Source organism: Oncorhynchus gorbuscha, linkage group LG02 (genome assembly GCF_021184085.1).
Source record: "Oncorhynchus gorbuscha isolate QuinsamMale2020 ecotype Even-year linkage group LG02, OgorEven_v1.0, whole genome shotgun sequence".
Taxonomy (NCBI): domain Eukaryota; kingdom Metazoa; phylum Chordata; class Actinopteri; order Salmoniformes; family Salmonidae; genus Oncorhynchus; species Oncorhynchus gorbuscha.
Window position 1 is genome coordinate 30,877,109 of NC_060174.1, and position 18,413 is coordinate 30,895,521.

Genomic DNA, 18,413 nt, shown 5'->3' on the forward strand with positions numbered 1-18,413 from the left:
CCGAAATTACGAATGAAACGCCGATAGAAATTAGCGAAACCTAAAAAGCGCTGCAACTCGACACGTGACCTTGGAAAGGCCAATCACTGACAGCTTGGACCTTAGCGGAATCCATCTGAATGCCTTCAGCGGAAATAACGGAACCGAGAAAAGTAACGGAGGAGACATGAAAAGAGCACTTCTCAGCCTTTACGTAGAGACAATTCTCTAAAAGGCGCTGTAGAACACGTCGAACGTGCTGAACATGAATCTCGAGTGACGGAGAAAATCAGGATATCGTCAAGATAGACAAAAACAAAGATGTTCAGCATGTCTCTCAGAACATCATTAACTAATGCCTGAAAAACAGCTGGCGCATTGGCGAGACCGAACGGCAGAACCCGGTACTCAAAATGCCCTAACGGAGTGTTAAACGCCGTTTTCCACTCGTCCCCCTCTCTGATGCGCAAGATGGTAAGCGTTCACGAAGGTCCAACTTAGTAAAGCACCTGGCTCCCTGCAGAATCTCGAAGGCTGATGACATAAGGGGAAGCGGATAACGATTCTTAACCGTTATGTCATTCAGCCCTCGATAATCCACGCAGGGGCGCAGAGTACCGTCCTTCTTCTTAACAAAAAAGAACCCCGCCCGGCCGGAGAAGAAGAAGGCACTATGGTACCGGCGTCAAGAGACACAGACAAATAATCCTTGAGAGCCTTACGTTCGGGAGACAGAGAGTATAGTCTACCTCGAGGAGGAGTGGTCCCCGGAAGGAGATCAATACTACAATCATACGACCGGTGAGGAGGAAGGGAGTTGGCTCGGGACCGACTGAAGACCGTGCGCAGATCATGATATTCCTCCGGCACTCCTGTCAAATCGCCAGGTTCCTCCTGAGAAGTAGGGACAGAAGAAACGGGAGGGATGGCAGACATTAAACACTTCACATGACAAGAAACGTTCCAGGATAGGATAGAATTACTAGACCAATTAATAGAAGGATTATGACATACTAGCCAGGGATGACCCAAAACAACAGGTGTAAACGGTGAACGGAAAATCAAAAAAGAAATAGTCTCACTGTGGTTACCAGATACTGTGAGAGTTAAAGGTAGTGTCTCAAATTTGATACTGGGAAGATGACTACCATCTAAGGCAAACATGGGCGTAGGCTTGTCTAACGGTCTGAAAGGAATGTTATGTTTCCGAACCCATGCTTCGTCCATGAAACAACCCTCAGCCCCAGAGTCAATCAAGGCACTGCATGTAGCACCCGAACCGGTCCAGCGTAGATGGACCGACATAGTAGTACAAGATCTAGATGAAGAGACCTGAGTAGTAGCGCTCACCAGTAGCCCTCCGCTTACTGATGGGCTCTGGCCTCTTACTGGACATGAATTAACAAAATGTCCAGCAACTCCGCAATAGAGGCACAGGCGGTTGGTGATCCTCCGTTCCCTCTCCTTAAATCCCTCCCAGCTGCATGGGCTCAGTCTCAAAGCCAGAGGAGGGAGAATGCGGAGCAGGGAAACACCGTTGATGCGAGCTCTCTTCCACGAGCCCGGTGACGAAGATCTACCCGTCGTTCTATGCGGATGGCGAGAGCAATCAAAGAGTCCACATCTGAAGGAACCTCCCGGGAGAGAATCTCATCCTTAACCACTGCGTGGAGTCCCTCCAGAAAACGAGCGAGCATGTTCCACTCACTAGAGGCAGCAAGAGTGCGAAACTCAATAGAATAATCCGTTATGGACCGTTCACCTTGGCATAAGGAAGCCAAAAGCCTCCCTACCAAAAACTGAACGGTCAAAAACCCGAATCATCTCCTCTTTAAAGTTCTGGAACTTGTTAGAGCAATCAGCCCTTGCCTCCCAGATAGCTGTGCCCCATTCTGAGCCCGGCCAGTAAGGAGTGAAATGACGTAAGCAACCCGAGCTCTCTCTCTAGAGTATGTGTTGGGTTGGAGAGAGAACACAATCTCACACTGCGTGAGAAAGGAGCGGCACTCAGTGGGCTGCCCGGAGTAGCAAGGTGGGTTATTAACCCTAGGTTCTGGAGGCTCGGCAGGCCAGGAAGTAACAGGTGGCACGAGACGTAGACTCTGGAACTGTCCAGAGAGGTCGGAAACCTGAGCGGCCAGGTTCTCCACGGCATGGCGAGCAGCAGACAATTCCTGCTCGTGTCTGCCGAGCATGGCTCCTTGGATCTTGACGGCAGTGTAACGAGCGTCTGAAGTCGCTGTCCATTCCTTGGTCGGTTCCTTCTGTCATGCTGGTGATAGGGGACCCAAAAGCGACTTAACAGAAACAGAGTTTATTCAAGTCCAAACAGGGAATAACAGAAATCCTCTAGTCTGTAGAGGGGAATAACAAGAGAAGCGGCCACAGACTGCTCGGGTAGGCGCAGGCCGTAGTTGACAGAGACACCTGTGCAGCATCTGATGAAGGCAAAAACACGACAGGACAGGGCGAAACACAATCACAGCACGGTGAATACTAAACAAGGAACCGACGGGACAGGAACGGAACACAAAGGAATAAATAGGGACTCTAATCAGGGGAAAGGATCGGGAACAGGTGTGGGAAGACTAAATGATGATTAGGGGAATAGGAACAGCTGGGAGCAGGAACGGAACGATAGAGAGAAGAGAGAGCGAGAGAGTGAGAGAGGGAGGGGGAGAGAGAGGGATAGAAGGAGGGAAAGAACCAAATAAGACCAGCAGAGGGAAACGAATAGAATGGGGAGCACAGGGACAAGACATGATAATAAATGACAAACATGACACACTGTAGGCCTGTTTGTTTGCTCAACGAATGATCTCTATTTATTTAAAGTGGAGAATGATCGTCATTGTGCCTTTACCTTTGTAAATGGCCTGTGAAGAATAGTAACGACAAGCCCAACAATTTTACTCTTAAGGAGTGTAGGCGAGCCTACCGTTACGTCTTAAGATTGTTACGTTCCCTAATAAGAAATGCAAAATATCACTCCTCAACAGAAAAAGGTAACTACCAAATGAGCCACTGACAACCAGAAGGAAACAGGTGGGTTTTTAAAATGTGTTCTGAAAGTCATCCATGGGGGTTCCTCCTGACTGGGTGCTGGCAAAGCAACCTCGAGCAGGATCTTAAACACCATGGATGCCCACTCGCTTTGCCGGATATCAGACCAACTAAAGGAAAAGAAAACCCATAACAGGTAAGGGACTGCAAATGAAACAGGTGAGACAAGATAAAAAAGGATTGGTTTCATAACTTAGAGGGAGTGCTAAACAGCAGTCGTTCAACAGCTCTCATGCCAACTAGAGCATTGGGTCTGCCGCTCTTAAATATCACCTGTGCCAGCACCGGTGAAACTAACAACAGACTAACGAGGGGCCAGGTGCATCACATCCTGACCAACGAAGATGACTCCAGTCAGTGCACGTCCACACCCAAATATAACCAACCACGAAATTGAAAACCAAAGCATGTAACAAGGTCCAAGGACCTTATGTTATTTTCAGAGGTAGACTTGCTCTGGCAGCCAAAACAGCCATCTAAATGTGACTCGATTATCAATTGCAATGTGGTTCTAGAAACATAAAGCCCTTTACTTTCATACCACTTTAAAATCATTTCACAAATGCAAAACACGCACTTCCTGTACACTAGTGGATGCTCCTCAGAGGAGGAAGAGATGACCATCCTACTCAGTGAATTTCTGAAGAAAAATAAATAGTGAAACATAAAAAATAAAAACAATGTCTGATACTATACTAAATATAATCATGTCACCAAAAAAAACGGATTAAAAACACTTTTGCAATGTAGCTCAACAGCGCTCTCTAGGTTAGCTCCATGGTGTGGCCAAAGGACAGCTATTTTCTGTCCATAGACTTCAATACAAAACCTAGGAGGCTCATGGTTCTCACTCCCTTCTATAGACTTACACAGTAATTGAGATGACTTCCGGAGGACGTCCTCCAACCCATCAGAGCTCTTGCAACATGAACTGACACGTTGTCCATCCAATCAAAGGATCAGACAATGAATACTGAAAGTATAACCTACAGCTCGCTAGCACTACAGTGCATAAGGTGTTTTGAGTAGTTAACTCAAAGAGAGAAAGACCATAGTTGAACAGTTTTGAACAAATACATTTGTTAGTGCAGGTAATTTAGTCTACTCAGTAACCGGACACCAACAGATATTAATGATATTTTGTGTGCTCGAACAACCGAAAGAACCCTCACCGAAGTCCAAAACAAACAAATTATTCTGAACTGTTTTGGCTCGGAAGAATGCGGATGCTTTTAGCAGCACAAACTAGCAATTCCCCATCTTTACTAGCATACAGATTATAGCTAAAGAACTAGTGGAGGAATGTACATAAGCACATACCTTAAAGGTTATAGAAGTAGTACCTTGTGGTAAATAAGAACTCATGTGTAAGCAGTTACAACAGATTACAAATCTCTATACATATACAAATTGCTGGACATGAGGCTGCACGTGCAAATCAATTGGCTAGTAAAAATACCAACTCGGTGTGCTAAAGTAAAAAAAACGACATAAAACAAAATGCATTATGATAAGGTACTTAGTGTTGCATGAACACAAACTTGTACAAAGTTATTGTAAGTAAGGAAATAACAAAGGCAATGTTGGCACCAGCGTACAATTCCCTGCTGCTTTCAACCAGTTATGCAAAATATGCACATTTCTGCATATGCAGAAACAGGTGAGTGACGTAGTACCCAAAATGGCAGGGAATATTGTACGCTAACTCTAACCCTATAAAGGTGTGTAATAATTTTACCTTTTGTTTTTTTGAAAACGATGCCTTGCTGGTATGAAAGATACACTCCTTATGTCTCCAAAACGGTACCACAAGCAATGTGTGTTCACACTCAGACCGACTGTCAGAGCTCTTCACAAAAATTCCCCGGTAAGAAGATACATTCATCGATATGTGCTAAAGGTAGTTTGCATCTATGAATGGGGTAAGTAAAGACATAGAAGCCTGTTCACCACTTAAACCTGCTGTTGGTGGACAGGAAGCATTACCTTGTGATGAAACTCACCTGGTTGGGCCATGAACATTAAAAGGGTGGAACTGGTGTGGCCTGTTTGGCGGTGTTGTTTCTCTCCACCAATTGTCAAACCTGTCTTGAAGCAAGAGCATGTATTTATAAGTTCCTTCACAAGTGACTTCCTCATTTTCACCATACTGTTGTCTGATGACTGTCAACTCACTAACTCTCTGGAAGTTTCAAACAACATACTTGGAACATATTTATATTTCCTTTCTGTAAGGTCGTGAAGCAGCGGTGTACTGTCTAAACAGGTATTTGGATGTTTTTCATATTTAATTATGTAATTATATGATGATAATTTGTTAAAGGCCCAATGCTGCCGGTTTTATATAAATATCAAATTATTTCTGAGTATCAAGTACATTCCTGTACAGCTTTTCATTAAAATTGTAAAAAAAAGAAACAAAAGCAAAAAATAATTTATCAAATCAGAGTTTTACTAGGAGTGAACTGAGTGGGGAGGGGAAACCTGAAAACTAAGCTGTTATTGGCAGAGAGGTTTGGAACTTACTTTGTTATTGGTCTATTAACTTATTTACCGCCTGGTGATGTCACCCGGCAAGCCGAAAGTCCACTCTTGCAAAACCTGCTGGTTAGAAGGTCCTGTGTCGATTGTATTTTCAACCAGCAACTATCAAGAAAAGACAATGATCAAATTGTTTCACACTGTTAGTTTCATGTACAGTTGTACAGTAGGATACAAAAAAAACTGAATTTTGACTGCACCGGGCCTTTAACAATCTCTATAGGATACGATATGAAGGACATTTCTTTGATGAGAACCCAGAAATGTGCATACACACTAAGCTAACATAGGGAATTGTCTTAAGATGGTCATACCATGATTCTATTTGATTTAGCATTTTAGGACCCCTTTAGATTAAAAAAATATACATTTCAAAATTATTTGACAAAATCTAGCATTTGGTCTTTACAACTATAGCCCATAGAAACACATTCAATAACAAATGCATACATGTCAAAAAAGACCGTTAGAGAATTAATCACGAGGAATAATGTTTTGAAGTGTCTGTCCTATATCTAGGACATATAATAAAGCCCAGGAAATATATATATTTACACATATTTAACCCCTTATTTTTGTTGGCATAAACTATCTCTATACTTCCATTGATTTGTTGGGTTACCTTCAGACGACTCCCGTGACACTTGTGGGGGTCGTAAAGCAAAACGGAGAACACCATCGTGAGAGTCTCCCCTTTTCACAGTGGAGCCCAGACCATTCGGACAATACATATGTTTTCATGAGAAAACTGAGTTTCCGGATCGGATGCTCGGCCATCTTCCACCACAGATGCGGAAGGCTGACATATGTGAATGCGGTGGATTGAAACACAGTCCATGCAAAAAAATATTTCTAGCTTAAACTGATGGATTTTGATGGGGATTTTTGCTATTATATTACTTAGATTGACCAACGGGTGGGTCAATATACTATCAAGGATGAACCAATAATGCTGTCATTTGATCTTGTCGTTGCAGTCTCTGTGTGAAAGGTGTAGCCTGTGCTCTGCATCTCTCAGCATGGGCCCCAAGAAGAAAAGTGTCTGGGAGAACCTGCGTGAGAAGACCAAGACCCAGTTTAACAACATAAAGAAGAAGACAACCCCGGGGAAGCTGGATGAGAAAAAGCCCAAGCCCCTGCGTTATAGACGCAGTATGTCAGTGCCGGACTTGAGGTTTGTTCAGGAAGCTGAATCCTCTGCAGTAGAAAGTGCATTCCCCACAGCCTCGGACGCCATCTTATTTGGTAGCTCCTCAGGTTCAAGTGATAACACCTCTTTTATCTCAGTCCCTCTATTCATGGATGGGCTGACTGCAACTGATGCCGGCCCCTCAGGTAGAAAGACTGTGTATGATTTGGCTTTCAAAGATAACATGAATGTGTCTGTTTCTAGAATGAGTGCACCTGTGGAGACACAAACTCTCTATGATGAATCAGAAGAGGAGGACATGGCAACCTTTATGGGCAGAATCCACATGCCATCAGACAAATGGAACACACCTGCAGAGAGATCAACTTCTTCTGCTTCTTCTACTTCAGCAGAAATAGTAAAAATACCAGCGGACAGAGGGAACCCACCCGTACCTACCCCGAAATCAAATGCTCCAAATATATATGTGTGCACAACAAGATTGACTTCATCAGTGGAGGGAATTAATGTTTCTACAGAAAGATTGCTCTTCTCTGAAGACAGAGTGGCCGCTAGGGACCGAGTGAGTACATCTGCTGAAAGATTTGCTTCTTCTGTCTCTGACCAAACAAACCTAGGTACAGAGAGACTGTCTGCTTCCAGTGAGGGAGGGAAACAACTAGCAGAAGTGAAATGGTCTTTTCCTCCAAACCCACAGGACAGATTGAACATCCCTCCAGATAGATGGTCTCTGCCAGTGAACAGGGCGGACAGGATGGGCACCCCTGCTGACAGTATGGACGGTTCTGCGTGTGGAACCCCATTAGAGAAAGAACCCTACATGTTCTGGCCCTCTGAGGACTTGGATATGCCAGAGCCCCCCGTATCCACATACATCAGAGACATCTTCTGCAGGGAGCTTCAGGAAGACATTGAGGTCAGATGACACACTAATATTGAACTTTATCATACCCTCCACAGATATAGTTATAGGCCTAGTGCACACAGTGTTAAGTCAAAATACGGACTAAAATACAGTTTTCACACACGTTTTCATATAAAATAAATGTATCTACAGTATGTCACAGTAACACAGGATACTTTAGTGACCATAAGACAGTATGTTTGACGTAGTGTGTTTTCACTGTGGTCTCATTAGCATGAACATTTGCAAGCTCTCTTTTCACATTCAAATAATGTGGACTGGTTTTTCACACTCTTGAGCTGTTATGCCTGCTCTCTGCCTCAAGGTTTTCTATGATCAGTCTCTAGATCTGTTACAATAGAATTGCATAAAGTCATGGATTGTGCTTAAGATAATGCTTCAGTGTTTCTTTGTCAGAAATGTAACCTTTATTTAACTAGGCAAGTCAGTCAAGAACCAATTCTTACTTACAATGACGGCCTACCCAGGCCAAACGCTGGGCCAATTGTGTGCCGCACTATGGGACTCCCAATTACGGTCAGATGTGATCCAGCCTGGATTCAAACCAGGGACTGTAGTAACACCTTTAGCACTGAGATGCAGTGCCTTAGACCGCTGTGCCACTCGGGAGCCCGATATGATGTCAAATAGAAGCAAACATTTTTTTGAAACTTTTGTGTAGACCTAAAGTCACTTCCAATGTATTATCTGTGGATCTGTCTAATTGATGTTTGCTATGCATGGCCGGAAACTTGCCGATCTTAACTAGTTGCAGTCACAATTATAGTAAGTTCAACGTTGGTGAAGAATGACAACCGAACATTATAACATGTAACTTTGTTACATACTTTGTAGAATGTCTTATTGATATGCTTACTTTCTTTCTCCCGTAGTTACCCAACGAGCACAACTTCTATGCCCAGCCCTTGCAGGATCAAGCAGGCAACAATGTGAGTACTGGACTTGGACATTCAGACACTGTTAATGATAATGGACAACATTAAGGCTGTAGACTATAGAGCATCATATTAATGTGATTCCTTTCATTGACAGGCTATGGCAGCAGGGAGCCAACCTGGTCCCATTCAGAAGTACCTCCTCACTGTCAACCTGAAGGAGGGCAGGAACCTGGTCATCAGAGACCGTCACGGTAAGTGGAAGGAAAGTACCTGGAACTTCTGGAGGTCTACAAATGGATGAATGTAATCTCTGAGACATGCTGGATATATTGATATATACAGTTGAAGTCAGAAGTTTACATACACCTTAGCCAAATACATTTAAACTCAGTTTTTCACAATCCCTGACATTTAATCCTAGTAAACATTTTCTGTCTTAGGTCAGTTAGGATCACCACTTTGTTTTAAGAATGTGAAATGTCAGAATAATAGAAGAGAATGATTTCTTTCTTTCATCACATTCTCAGTAGGTCAGAAGTTTACATACACTCAACTAGTATTTGGTAGACTTTAAATTGTTTAACTTGGGTCAAACGTTTCGGGTAGCCTTCCACAAGCTTCCCACAATAAATTGGGTGAATTTTAGCCAATGCCTCCTGACAGAGTTGCTGTAACTGAGTCAGGTTTGTAGGCTTCCTTGCTCGCACACGCTTTTTCAGTTCTGCCCACAAATGTTCTATAGGATTGAGGTCAGGGCTTTGTGTTGGCCACTCCAATAACGTGACTTTATTGTCCTTAAGCCATTTTGCCACAACTTTGGAAGTATGCCTGGGGTCATTGTCCATTTGGAAGACCCATTTGCGACCAAGCGCTAACTTCCTGACGGATGTCTTGAGATGTTGCTTCAATATAGTCACACAATTTTCTTTCCTCATGATGCCATGTATTTTGTGAAGTACACCAGTCACTCCTGCAGCAAAGCACCCCCACAACATGATGCTGCCACCCCCGTGCTTCACAGTTGGGATGGTGTTCTTCGGCTTGCAAGTCTCTCCCTTTTCCTCCAAACATAGTGATGGTTTTTATGGCCATTGTTTCATCAGACCAGAGGACATTTCTCCAAAAAGTATGATCTTTGTTCCCATGTGCAGTTGCAAACTGTAGTCTGGCTTTTTTATGGCGGTTTTGCAAAAGTGGCTTCTTCCTTGCTGAGCGGCCTTTTAGGTTATGTCGATATAAGACTCGTTTTACTGTGGATATAGATACTTTTGTACCTGTTCCTCCAGCATCTTCACAAGGTCCTTTGCTGTTGTTCTGGGATTGATTTGCACTTTTCGCACCAAAGTACATTCATCTCTAGGAGACAGAACGCGTCTCCTTCCCAAGCTGTATGATGGCTGCGTGGTTCCATGGTGTTTATACTTGTGTACTATTATTTGCACACATGAACGTGGCACCTTCAGGCATTTGGAAATTGCTCCCAATGATGAACCAGACTTTGTGGAGGTTTACAATTTTTTTCTGAGGTGTTGGCTGATTTCTTTTGATTTTCCCATGATGTCAAGCAGAGGCACTGAGTTTGAGGCACATCAATTGGCTCAAATGATGTCAATTAGCCTATCAGAAGCTTCTAAAGCCATGACATAATTTTCTGGGATTTTACAAGCTGTTTAAAGGCACAGTCAACTTAGTGTATGTAAACTTCTGATCGACTGGAATTGTGATACAGTGAATTATAAGTGAAATGATCTGTCTGTAAACAAGTTTTAATGACTCCAACATAAGTGTATGTAAACTTCGACTTCAACTGTACATACTTACAATTTGAGGAGGTGTATATTATGCTGAGTCAGATGATGACAAAGCAGTTAATCATATTTACTTTGCTGATCTTCAAAAACTATTGTGGAAGCAAATACTGTACAAAGGGCACCTACCTGTGTCGAATGTATTTTTGACAGTGATTACAGCATGCTGTTCTTGTTCATCGTTATTTTCACCTGCGTAAAGACATATGTACATATCACAGTAGCTGCCCCAAACAGTATGTTTTCACTGTTTTAGACAAACTGAAGCAGAGCAATTGAGATTATACACTACCGTTCAAATGTCACTTAGAAATGTCCTTGTTTTTGATAGAAAATCATATTTTTGTCCATTTAAAAGAACATCAAATTGATCAGAAATACAGTGTAGACATTGTTAATGTTGTAAATTAATATTGTAGCTGGAAACTACAGAGTTTTTAATGGAATATCTACATAGGTGTACAGAGGACTTGTGAGCCATCTGTTTCTCAAACTAGACACTCTAATGTACTTGTCGTCTTGCTCAGTTGTGCACTGGGGCTGTTCTGTGAAGGGAGTTGTACACAGCGTTGTACGAGATCTTCAGTTTCTTGGCAATTTCTCACATGGAATAGCCTTAATTTCTCCAAACAAGAATAGACTGATGAGTTTCAGAAGAAAGTTTTTGCTTCTGGCCATTTTGAGCCTGTAATCGAACTCACAAATGCTGATGCCCCAGATACTCAACTCCAGATATTCAACAAAAAGGCGAGTTTTATTGCTTCTTTAATTAGAACAACAGTTTTCAGCTGTGCTAACATAATTGCAAAAGGGTTTTCTAATGATCAATTAATGGGCCTCTTTACTCCTGCGTAGATATTCCATTAGAAATCAGTTGTTTCCAGCTACAATATTCATTTACAACATTAACAATGTCTACACTTTATTTCTGATCAATGTGATGTTATTTTAATGGACAAAAATGTTGCTTTTCTTTAAAAAAAACTTCTAAGTTACCCCAAACTTTTGAACAGTGGTGTATATTTGGTGAAACTGTCCCTCAAATTGTTTGCTTTACTATGGTAATTTCCAATAGAAACTGAGTTCCACTTTCACTCAACATTAATCCCGCCCTGAATTTCAGGGTGTGTCTCATACACACAGAAGTCAAACAAGGGGAAATGGTGTGGTCTACAGTATGTGTAGGCATAATGACAATGATTTTGATCAATGCTACTGTTTACAAGTGAAGGTCCCTGTTAAATGTTGTCAGTGAAGAGCAGGGAGACACCAGAAAGGCATGCAGTCAGACCAGATTTGGTCTCTGTCTCCAAAAACACACCCGGGAGCCTTTCCTTATGGAGGCACATCCTACTCCACTCCATATTAGCAGCTACACTAGAGGTTACATGGGCCTGGTATCTTTAGTCCATATTTTCCAGTGACAGAAACCTATCTTCATATACTGCAGAAGTTTATTTTGCCAGCCAAGCTCCTAGTGGTGGGCTGAATAGATTGCGAAGCACTGTGGCGGTTTCTATGTAGGCAAACGTGTGTGGAGAAACAAATGATGTGGTGTGGTTTTAATAACCAATGCAAATTTTAAAGGCTAAATTGTTAAGTCAGTTGGAGAGTGCATGCAATGTTTTGCAGCTGCTGGCAAACTATTTTCCTGCCATAAATGACAAACTGCCACCTGCTGGAGATTTCCTAAAATACATCCTAAGAAGTTCTCACCTTTTTGTGTGTTCTGAACCCCTGAAAGGAAATCCCTGATCTCACATCATTATGGTGTGAAATGTTTGTTTACTTTGTCATACTTATGAGTTCAGTCTGTATAGGACAGTAGATGTTGACTAGTTGGAATGTCATTATATAGCGTTCTGTCATATTCTACACAGATTAGATCAGGGATGGGCAACTGTTTATGGAACTCAGTCAGGGTCTCAATGTACTTTTGAGAGTTAGAATAGTAGAATACACAAGGTGCAATTTAGAAACTTGGTTGTGCATCAGCAGTTTCTCTTGTTTTATCAGTCACTGACAATCACTCAATTAGCCATGTCAGCTAACAATTTTTAGACTGGTAAATTAGGCCGAATACCGACCGTTCATGCAGGGCACGTGCCCAGGGGCCCTGACTCCAGGGGGCCCACATTTATTTTGTTAGTCACTCTCACTCAGATATCACATTAACGTGGCATAAGTCATGGAAAAATGTGTATAATTGCAGGAAATGTACTTTACAACTGCAAACATTTCTCTGCACCCCGTGGCAAAATGGTTGAATTGCAGGACATTAACTGGATAAATAAATATCTGTCCCATGGCAAAATTTGTGGAATTGCATGAAATGTGTTATACAATTGCTCAATTCTCTCTGCCCCATGGCAAACATTTGTAAAATTGCAGGTAATTAACTTTAAAACATAAACTTGTCTCTCTGCCGCCAAGACAGGGGCCAATAAAATGTTTTGACTTTAAGGTGGGGGAGCCCCACAATCAAATCTTGCTTAAGGGCCCTACACGACAGAGCGTAGTTTTCACACGTAGTTCTAAATACTTTTGTTTGGCTCAAATCTCGGAACGGAACATATATGACTCCGTCGCTCTGTTTGCGTGAAGTGTGTAGTGGCCTTTAGGGCCCACAAAAGGCTAGGGCCGGCCCCATCAAAGTTGCCCATCCCTGAATTATACTCAACGACTCTGGAATACTAACTGATTGTTTGGGGTCTGGATCCAAAAAAGTATTGATTGTTAGACATAACATTTTCTGAATATGAATTATCTTATCTCACCTCCAAAATACAACTCAAATGTATACCTCCATTTTTTTTTACATTTCCTCAGTCCTCTGTCAATTGTCATTGTGGACTTGTAGGGATACAAAGGGATTTCATCTGGGGAAGCAGCAACCTCAAGTGTCAATAGACTGAATTGCTGTTTGAAAGTAACGCGTGGCCTTCATTCATTTCTCCTCTGCTATTGAAAACTAACATCACTGCAACATTTTGTTTGTTGGATGTTTTTGGCTGCATTTCAATAAAACCTTCTTAGATCTCCAATCTTAAGTTCCACCTCATCGACCATCGTTGCCATATGTAGGCTTTTTATTTTCTCCATTTCAAATGGTATTTGTCAAATGTATACATTTTTTTTCTTTTTAAACTAGACAAGTCAGTTAAGAATAATTTATTATTTTCAGTGACAGCGGGTTAACTGCCTTGTTCAGGGGCAGAATTACAGATTTTTACCTTGTCAGCTCAGGGATTTGATCTTGCAACCTTTTGTTTACTAGTCTAACACTCTAACCACTAGGCTACCTGCTGCCCTGATACAACAGGTGTAGTAGACCTTACCATGAAATGCTTACTTACAAGCCCTTAATCAACAATGCAGTTTTAAGAATAATAAAAGATTAGACAAATATTTACTAAATAAATTAAAGTAAAAAATAAAAGGGCACCAATAACAATAACGAGGCTATATACAGGAGGTACCGGTACAGAGTCAATGTGCAGGGGTACAGTTTCGTCGAGGTAATTGAGGTAATATCTACAGTACCAGTCAACATTTTGAACACACCTACTCAGTCAAGGATTTTTCTTAATGTTTTACTATTTTCTACATTGTAGAATAATAGTGAAGACATCACAATATTAAATTGCATACATGGAATCCTGTAGTAACCAGAAAAGTGTTAAACAAATCAAAATATATTTTGTATTTTAGATTCTTCAAAGTAGCCACCCTTTGCCTTTGACAGCTTTGTACACTCTTGGCATTCTCTCAACCAGCTTCATGAGGAATGCTTTTCCAACAGTATTGAAAGAGTTCCCACATATACTGAGCACTTGTTAGCTGTTTTTCCTTCACTCTGCGGTCCAACTCATTCCAAACCATCTCAATTGGGTTGAGGTCGGGTGATTGTGGAGGCTAGGTCATTTGATGCAGCACTCCATCATTCTCCTTCTTCTGTGGATCTGTTGGGGCGGTATGCAAATTGGAGTGGGATGATGGTGTTGATGTGAGCCATGACCAGCCTCTCAAAGCACTTCATGGCTACAGACGTGAGTGCTATGGGTCGGTAGTCATTTAGGCAGGTTCTTGGGCACAGAGACTATGGTGGGCATTTAGGTATTACAGACTCGGCAAGGGACAGATTGAACATGTCATTTTCTTGCCAGTGGGTCAGCGCATTCTTGGAGTACACGTCCTGGTAATCCGTCTGGCCCTTCAGTCTTGTGAATGTTAACCTGTTTAAAGGTCTTGCTCACATTGACTACGGCGAGCATGGTCACACAGTCATCTGGAACAGCTGGGGCTCTCATGCATGCTTCAGTGTTGCTTGCCTCGAAGCATGCATAGAAGTAATTTAGCTTGTCTGGTAGGCTTGTCACTGGACAGCTCGCGGATGGGCCTCGCGAGCATCGGAGCCGGTGTAGTAGGATTCAATCTTAGTCCTGTATTTAGGCTTTGCCTGTTTGATGGTTCGTTTGAGGGCATAGCGGGATTTCTTTTAAGTGTCCAGGTTAGAATCTCATTCCTTGAAAGCGGCAGCTTTACCCTTTAGCTCAGTGCAGATGTTGCCTGTAATCTATGGCTTCTGTTTGGGGTATGTACGTATGGTTACTGTGGGGATAATGTCATCGATGCACTTATTGATGAAGCCAGTAACTGATGTGGCATACTCCTGAATGCCATCGGATGAGTCCCGGAACATATTCCAGTCTCTGCTAGCAAAACAGTCCAGCTTAGCATCTGCTTATCAATTGCATTATTTGACCACTTCCGTATTAAGCGAGTCACTGGTCCTTGCTGCTTTCGTTTTTGCTTGTAAGCAAGAATCAGGAGGATAGAATTATGTAGCCCTCCACTTGTGCTGAGGTTTCCTGTGTAACTGTGGCCATGGCTTCCCTGGCCTTGTTGTCTCGAGCCACAGTTCCCTGCTAGTTGAGACCTTACTTTTCCTGACAGCATGTCACCATGATGATGATGCAATCCCCACACGCCCGCTGCCTCTTCACCGTTTTCCCAACAATCAACATGGTGCCAGAGACCCACCAACACCATCCACTGTCATTACATATTCTAAAAGGACCCTTGCCACCAGCCCCCACTTCTATTTTTTTGTTCTCCCTTTTCACCGTTAATTTCCATCGTCACCGTTCTCAGTCATGCCAGAGCTTTTCTTCTCACTGGCTGCCACATTCTCCTTCTGTCAAGTTGCCTGGAGGTTTCCCTGTCACAGACTGGCAGGGTGGAGCTGCTGTGGGTCCTGCCTGCCTTTGGGAGATGTTCATTTGGAGTGGGGAGCTGACAGGCCTGACAGCCCATCCCCGCAGGGCTTTGTCATGTGATTCAAGCCTCCCTGCAGGCTCTCTCAAGCACCCCTTTATTCCTCCATACAAATGAAGGTATGGGACTGGCTTTCATTTTTCAGCCAATCTGCATGCAATGACTGAAACAAAGACACCCCGTCCCCCCACTCCACCACCAGGCAGACTTTCTTAACAGGCTTGGGAGATTAACACCGGTTGCTCCTGGTTGCTGGACTTTATTTACTGGTTCTCTCATGCTGGCGAGAGTTTCTACTCTTTCACAATTAAACAGCTACATCCCTCTGTTTTCTGAAATAAATGTGGGGTGCACCTCCTCCCTGCATATCTCAGTTTCTCACACAACCGCTCTTTGATTTATCTAGCTGGGGGAAGGGTGTGGATATATATTGTCATATATATATATATATATGTATGTGTGTGTATGTGTATGTCATATCTTTTTTATACCATTTTTGTAAATTATGATACTCACCTCTTAGCAAGTATGATTTTGTGTCATGATTGATTTTGTTGATAATGTTGTGATCTTATAATGGTTTTTATCTGCTATTATCTGAACATTCCATTTTCCTTCATTTTCTCTAGGTACAAGTGATCCTTATGTCAAGTTCAAACTGGAAGGAAAGACGTTTTACAAAAGCAAAGTTGTGCATAAGAACCTGAATCCAAAATGGAGTGAGTCCTTCTCTTTCCCCCTGCAGGATTGGGAGCAGGTTGTCGACGTGAGGGTGAGCATCCCATGAATCTGTTGTTTTGACTTTCGTTGTCTAAGTAACACCTGCACATGAACGACAATGTACTTATATTGTCTTAAAAGTGTCATAGCTATGGCCTGTATAGGATACACAACTGGCATACAATAACAGTTCATTGTGCCAAAGCCTGATTGACATACAAAAAAACAATATTTTATTCCGAGTATGGTGTTTCTAATTGCTGTAGGTCTATGATAAGGACCGTACCACTGATGAATTCATGGGTTCCAGCACAATTGTGATCAAAAACCTTGAATTAGACAAGTGAGTAATACACACACTACTAATCACTCAGCCTGTATATCATCCAGTAAACTGCAGAACGTCTTGTGTAGACTCGATCTGGTAAATGATTGTATGTGTCTGTATCTCTCTCTTTGTCCAGGACCAGTGAGATGGTGCTAAGTCTGGAGGACCCCAGCAGTCTGGAGGATGACATGGGCGTCATCGTCATTGACACATGCCTAACTTTCAGAGATGCTACGATCAAAAGACCAGTAAGCCTCATTTGACTGGAGTCTAAAAATAATGTTGCATCTCAGATTTTCAATCTCAATATTTTCACGTTTGTCCGTAAATGTTTATCTCCATTACAGAAACGGCACCTGAAAAATAGAAGAAGATTTAGGGTAGGACATTGCATTTTCTACTTGCGTATTTTTGTTGTGTAAATGTAATTCTAAAAAGTGTTCTATGCCAATATCTGGCAATGTGTCTATTGCTAGAATAGATATTCACAATACAAGTTATACTAACAGTATACTCCTCATTACTCGTCAGATGAGAAATCCAAATATGGCTGATATTGTGCCTAATTTCCAGCAGCAGGGGGCAGTATATCACTGCATTATAAACGATGATCATGACAAAGAATGAAGTCAAGTCTGAGGATTTTTGTTTTTGTGCATGCGTTTTCAATCTTAATTGTGTGAAATAATGTATTTCTTAGTTAATGGGGTTAACTTCCTTGTCACATTGCCAACGACAAGTTTTGTTTTTGGAATTGTATTGTGTTTACAATGTCCGACTAAACCATACATTAGAATGATCTAAACATTTTAACATATTTACATGTTAAATAAGCTCACTTAGGAGTAGAGCCTCTTTGGGGTTTAATATACAGCTCTATCTCTTTTGAAGCATTGCGATTTAGGCTGAAATTGGAGGCAGTTAAAGGGTTTTGTTTTTTAGACTGACGCTTCTCTCATTACTGTGATTGTGGGTTTATTCTCACACCTATTCACTCGCTACATCTGCCACAGTTTAATCTCCTGATAGGCCAGTAGACGATCTCCATTTGATGTTAAATAGATAAGAAATAAAACCCATTTCATAGACACATTGTATGCTCTGCAGATGGACAAATGAATAGACAAAGAGACAGAAATGTGTGATCCGACTCTCCCGATGTTCCTCTGCTCAAATTATGGTACAAATATAGACTTCTGCAGAGGCAGACGGCAGTGCCAAGATTTGTCTGTAGCAGTATGACTATGTTCATTTTGTGACACGATTGAATTAATATTTTTTATAAATATAAATATAAAATCCTGTTCCATTTGACACCTATCCTGGTGTCTGGGACTGAGCACTAAGCTCTTAATCATTCTTCATCTCCCACTGCTACTCCCCACTCCTGTTCAGTGCAACTACCACAGAGACAGTGAATAGAAAATGCCACAGTAAAACTCTGTCCCTGTGCGTTGTGTGATAGTGTTTCTGTCTGGAGGGGGCTGTGTGGGAGAGCGGGGGCTCTGCTGTTTGAGGCACGTTGCCAGTATGAGATGCCGAAGATTCGTGATGCTGATAATTCCCAGGCATAGTGGGCAATAACCCAGATGTTAGGATGTAATATCACAGCTGTGGATGGACAGAGCCGAGCTACCAGCCAAATGGATGTAGGTCTGAGCCCATCCTGCTCGTCCCCATGCTGTCCTAGCATATGGAAGCAATCGCAGACCCCTTTAAGGACCAGGAATAGACTCTCTTTAGG

General features: G+C 42.2%; 1 protein-coding gene across 1 annotated transcript in view; it reads left to right on the forward strand.

Annotated features, from left to right (window-relative positions):
* The first annotated feature begins 5,195 nt into the window (after window positions 1-5,195).
* Window positions 5,196-18,413, forward strand: part of mctp2a (multiple C2 domains, transmembrane 2a) — a 40,642-nt gene continuing 27,424 nt past the window's right edge. The window contains exons 1-10 of the mRNA XM_046307514.1: window positions 5,196-5,308; window positions 6,561-6,757; window positions 6,977-7,295; window positions 7,431-7,649; window positions 8,531-8,587; window positions 8,691-8,787; window positions 16,251-16,393; window positions 16,608-16,684; window positions 16,806-16,917; window positions 17,017-17,049. Of these exons, the coding sequence (XP_046163470.1) occupies window positions 6,603-6,757; window positions 6,977-7,295; window positions 7,431-7,649; window positions 8,531-8,587; window positions 8,691-8,787; window positions 16,251-16,393; window positions 16,608-16,684; window positions 16,806-16,917; window positions 17,017-17,049 (1,212 nt within the window). The 5' untranslated portion in view covers window positions 5,196-5,308; window positions 6,561-6,602. The remainder of the gene's footprint in view (window positions 5,309-6,560; window positions 6,758-6,976; window positions 7,296-7,430; window positions 7,650-8,530; window positions 8,588-8,690; window positions 8,788-16,250; window positions 16,394-16,607; window positions 16,685-16,805; window positions 16,918-17,016; window positions 17,050-18,413) is intronic.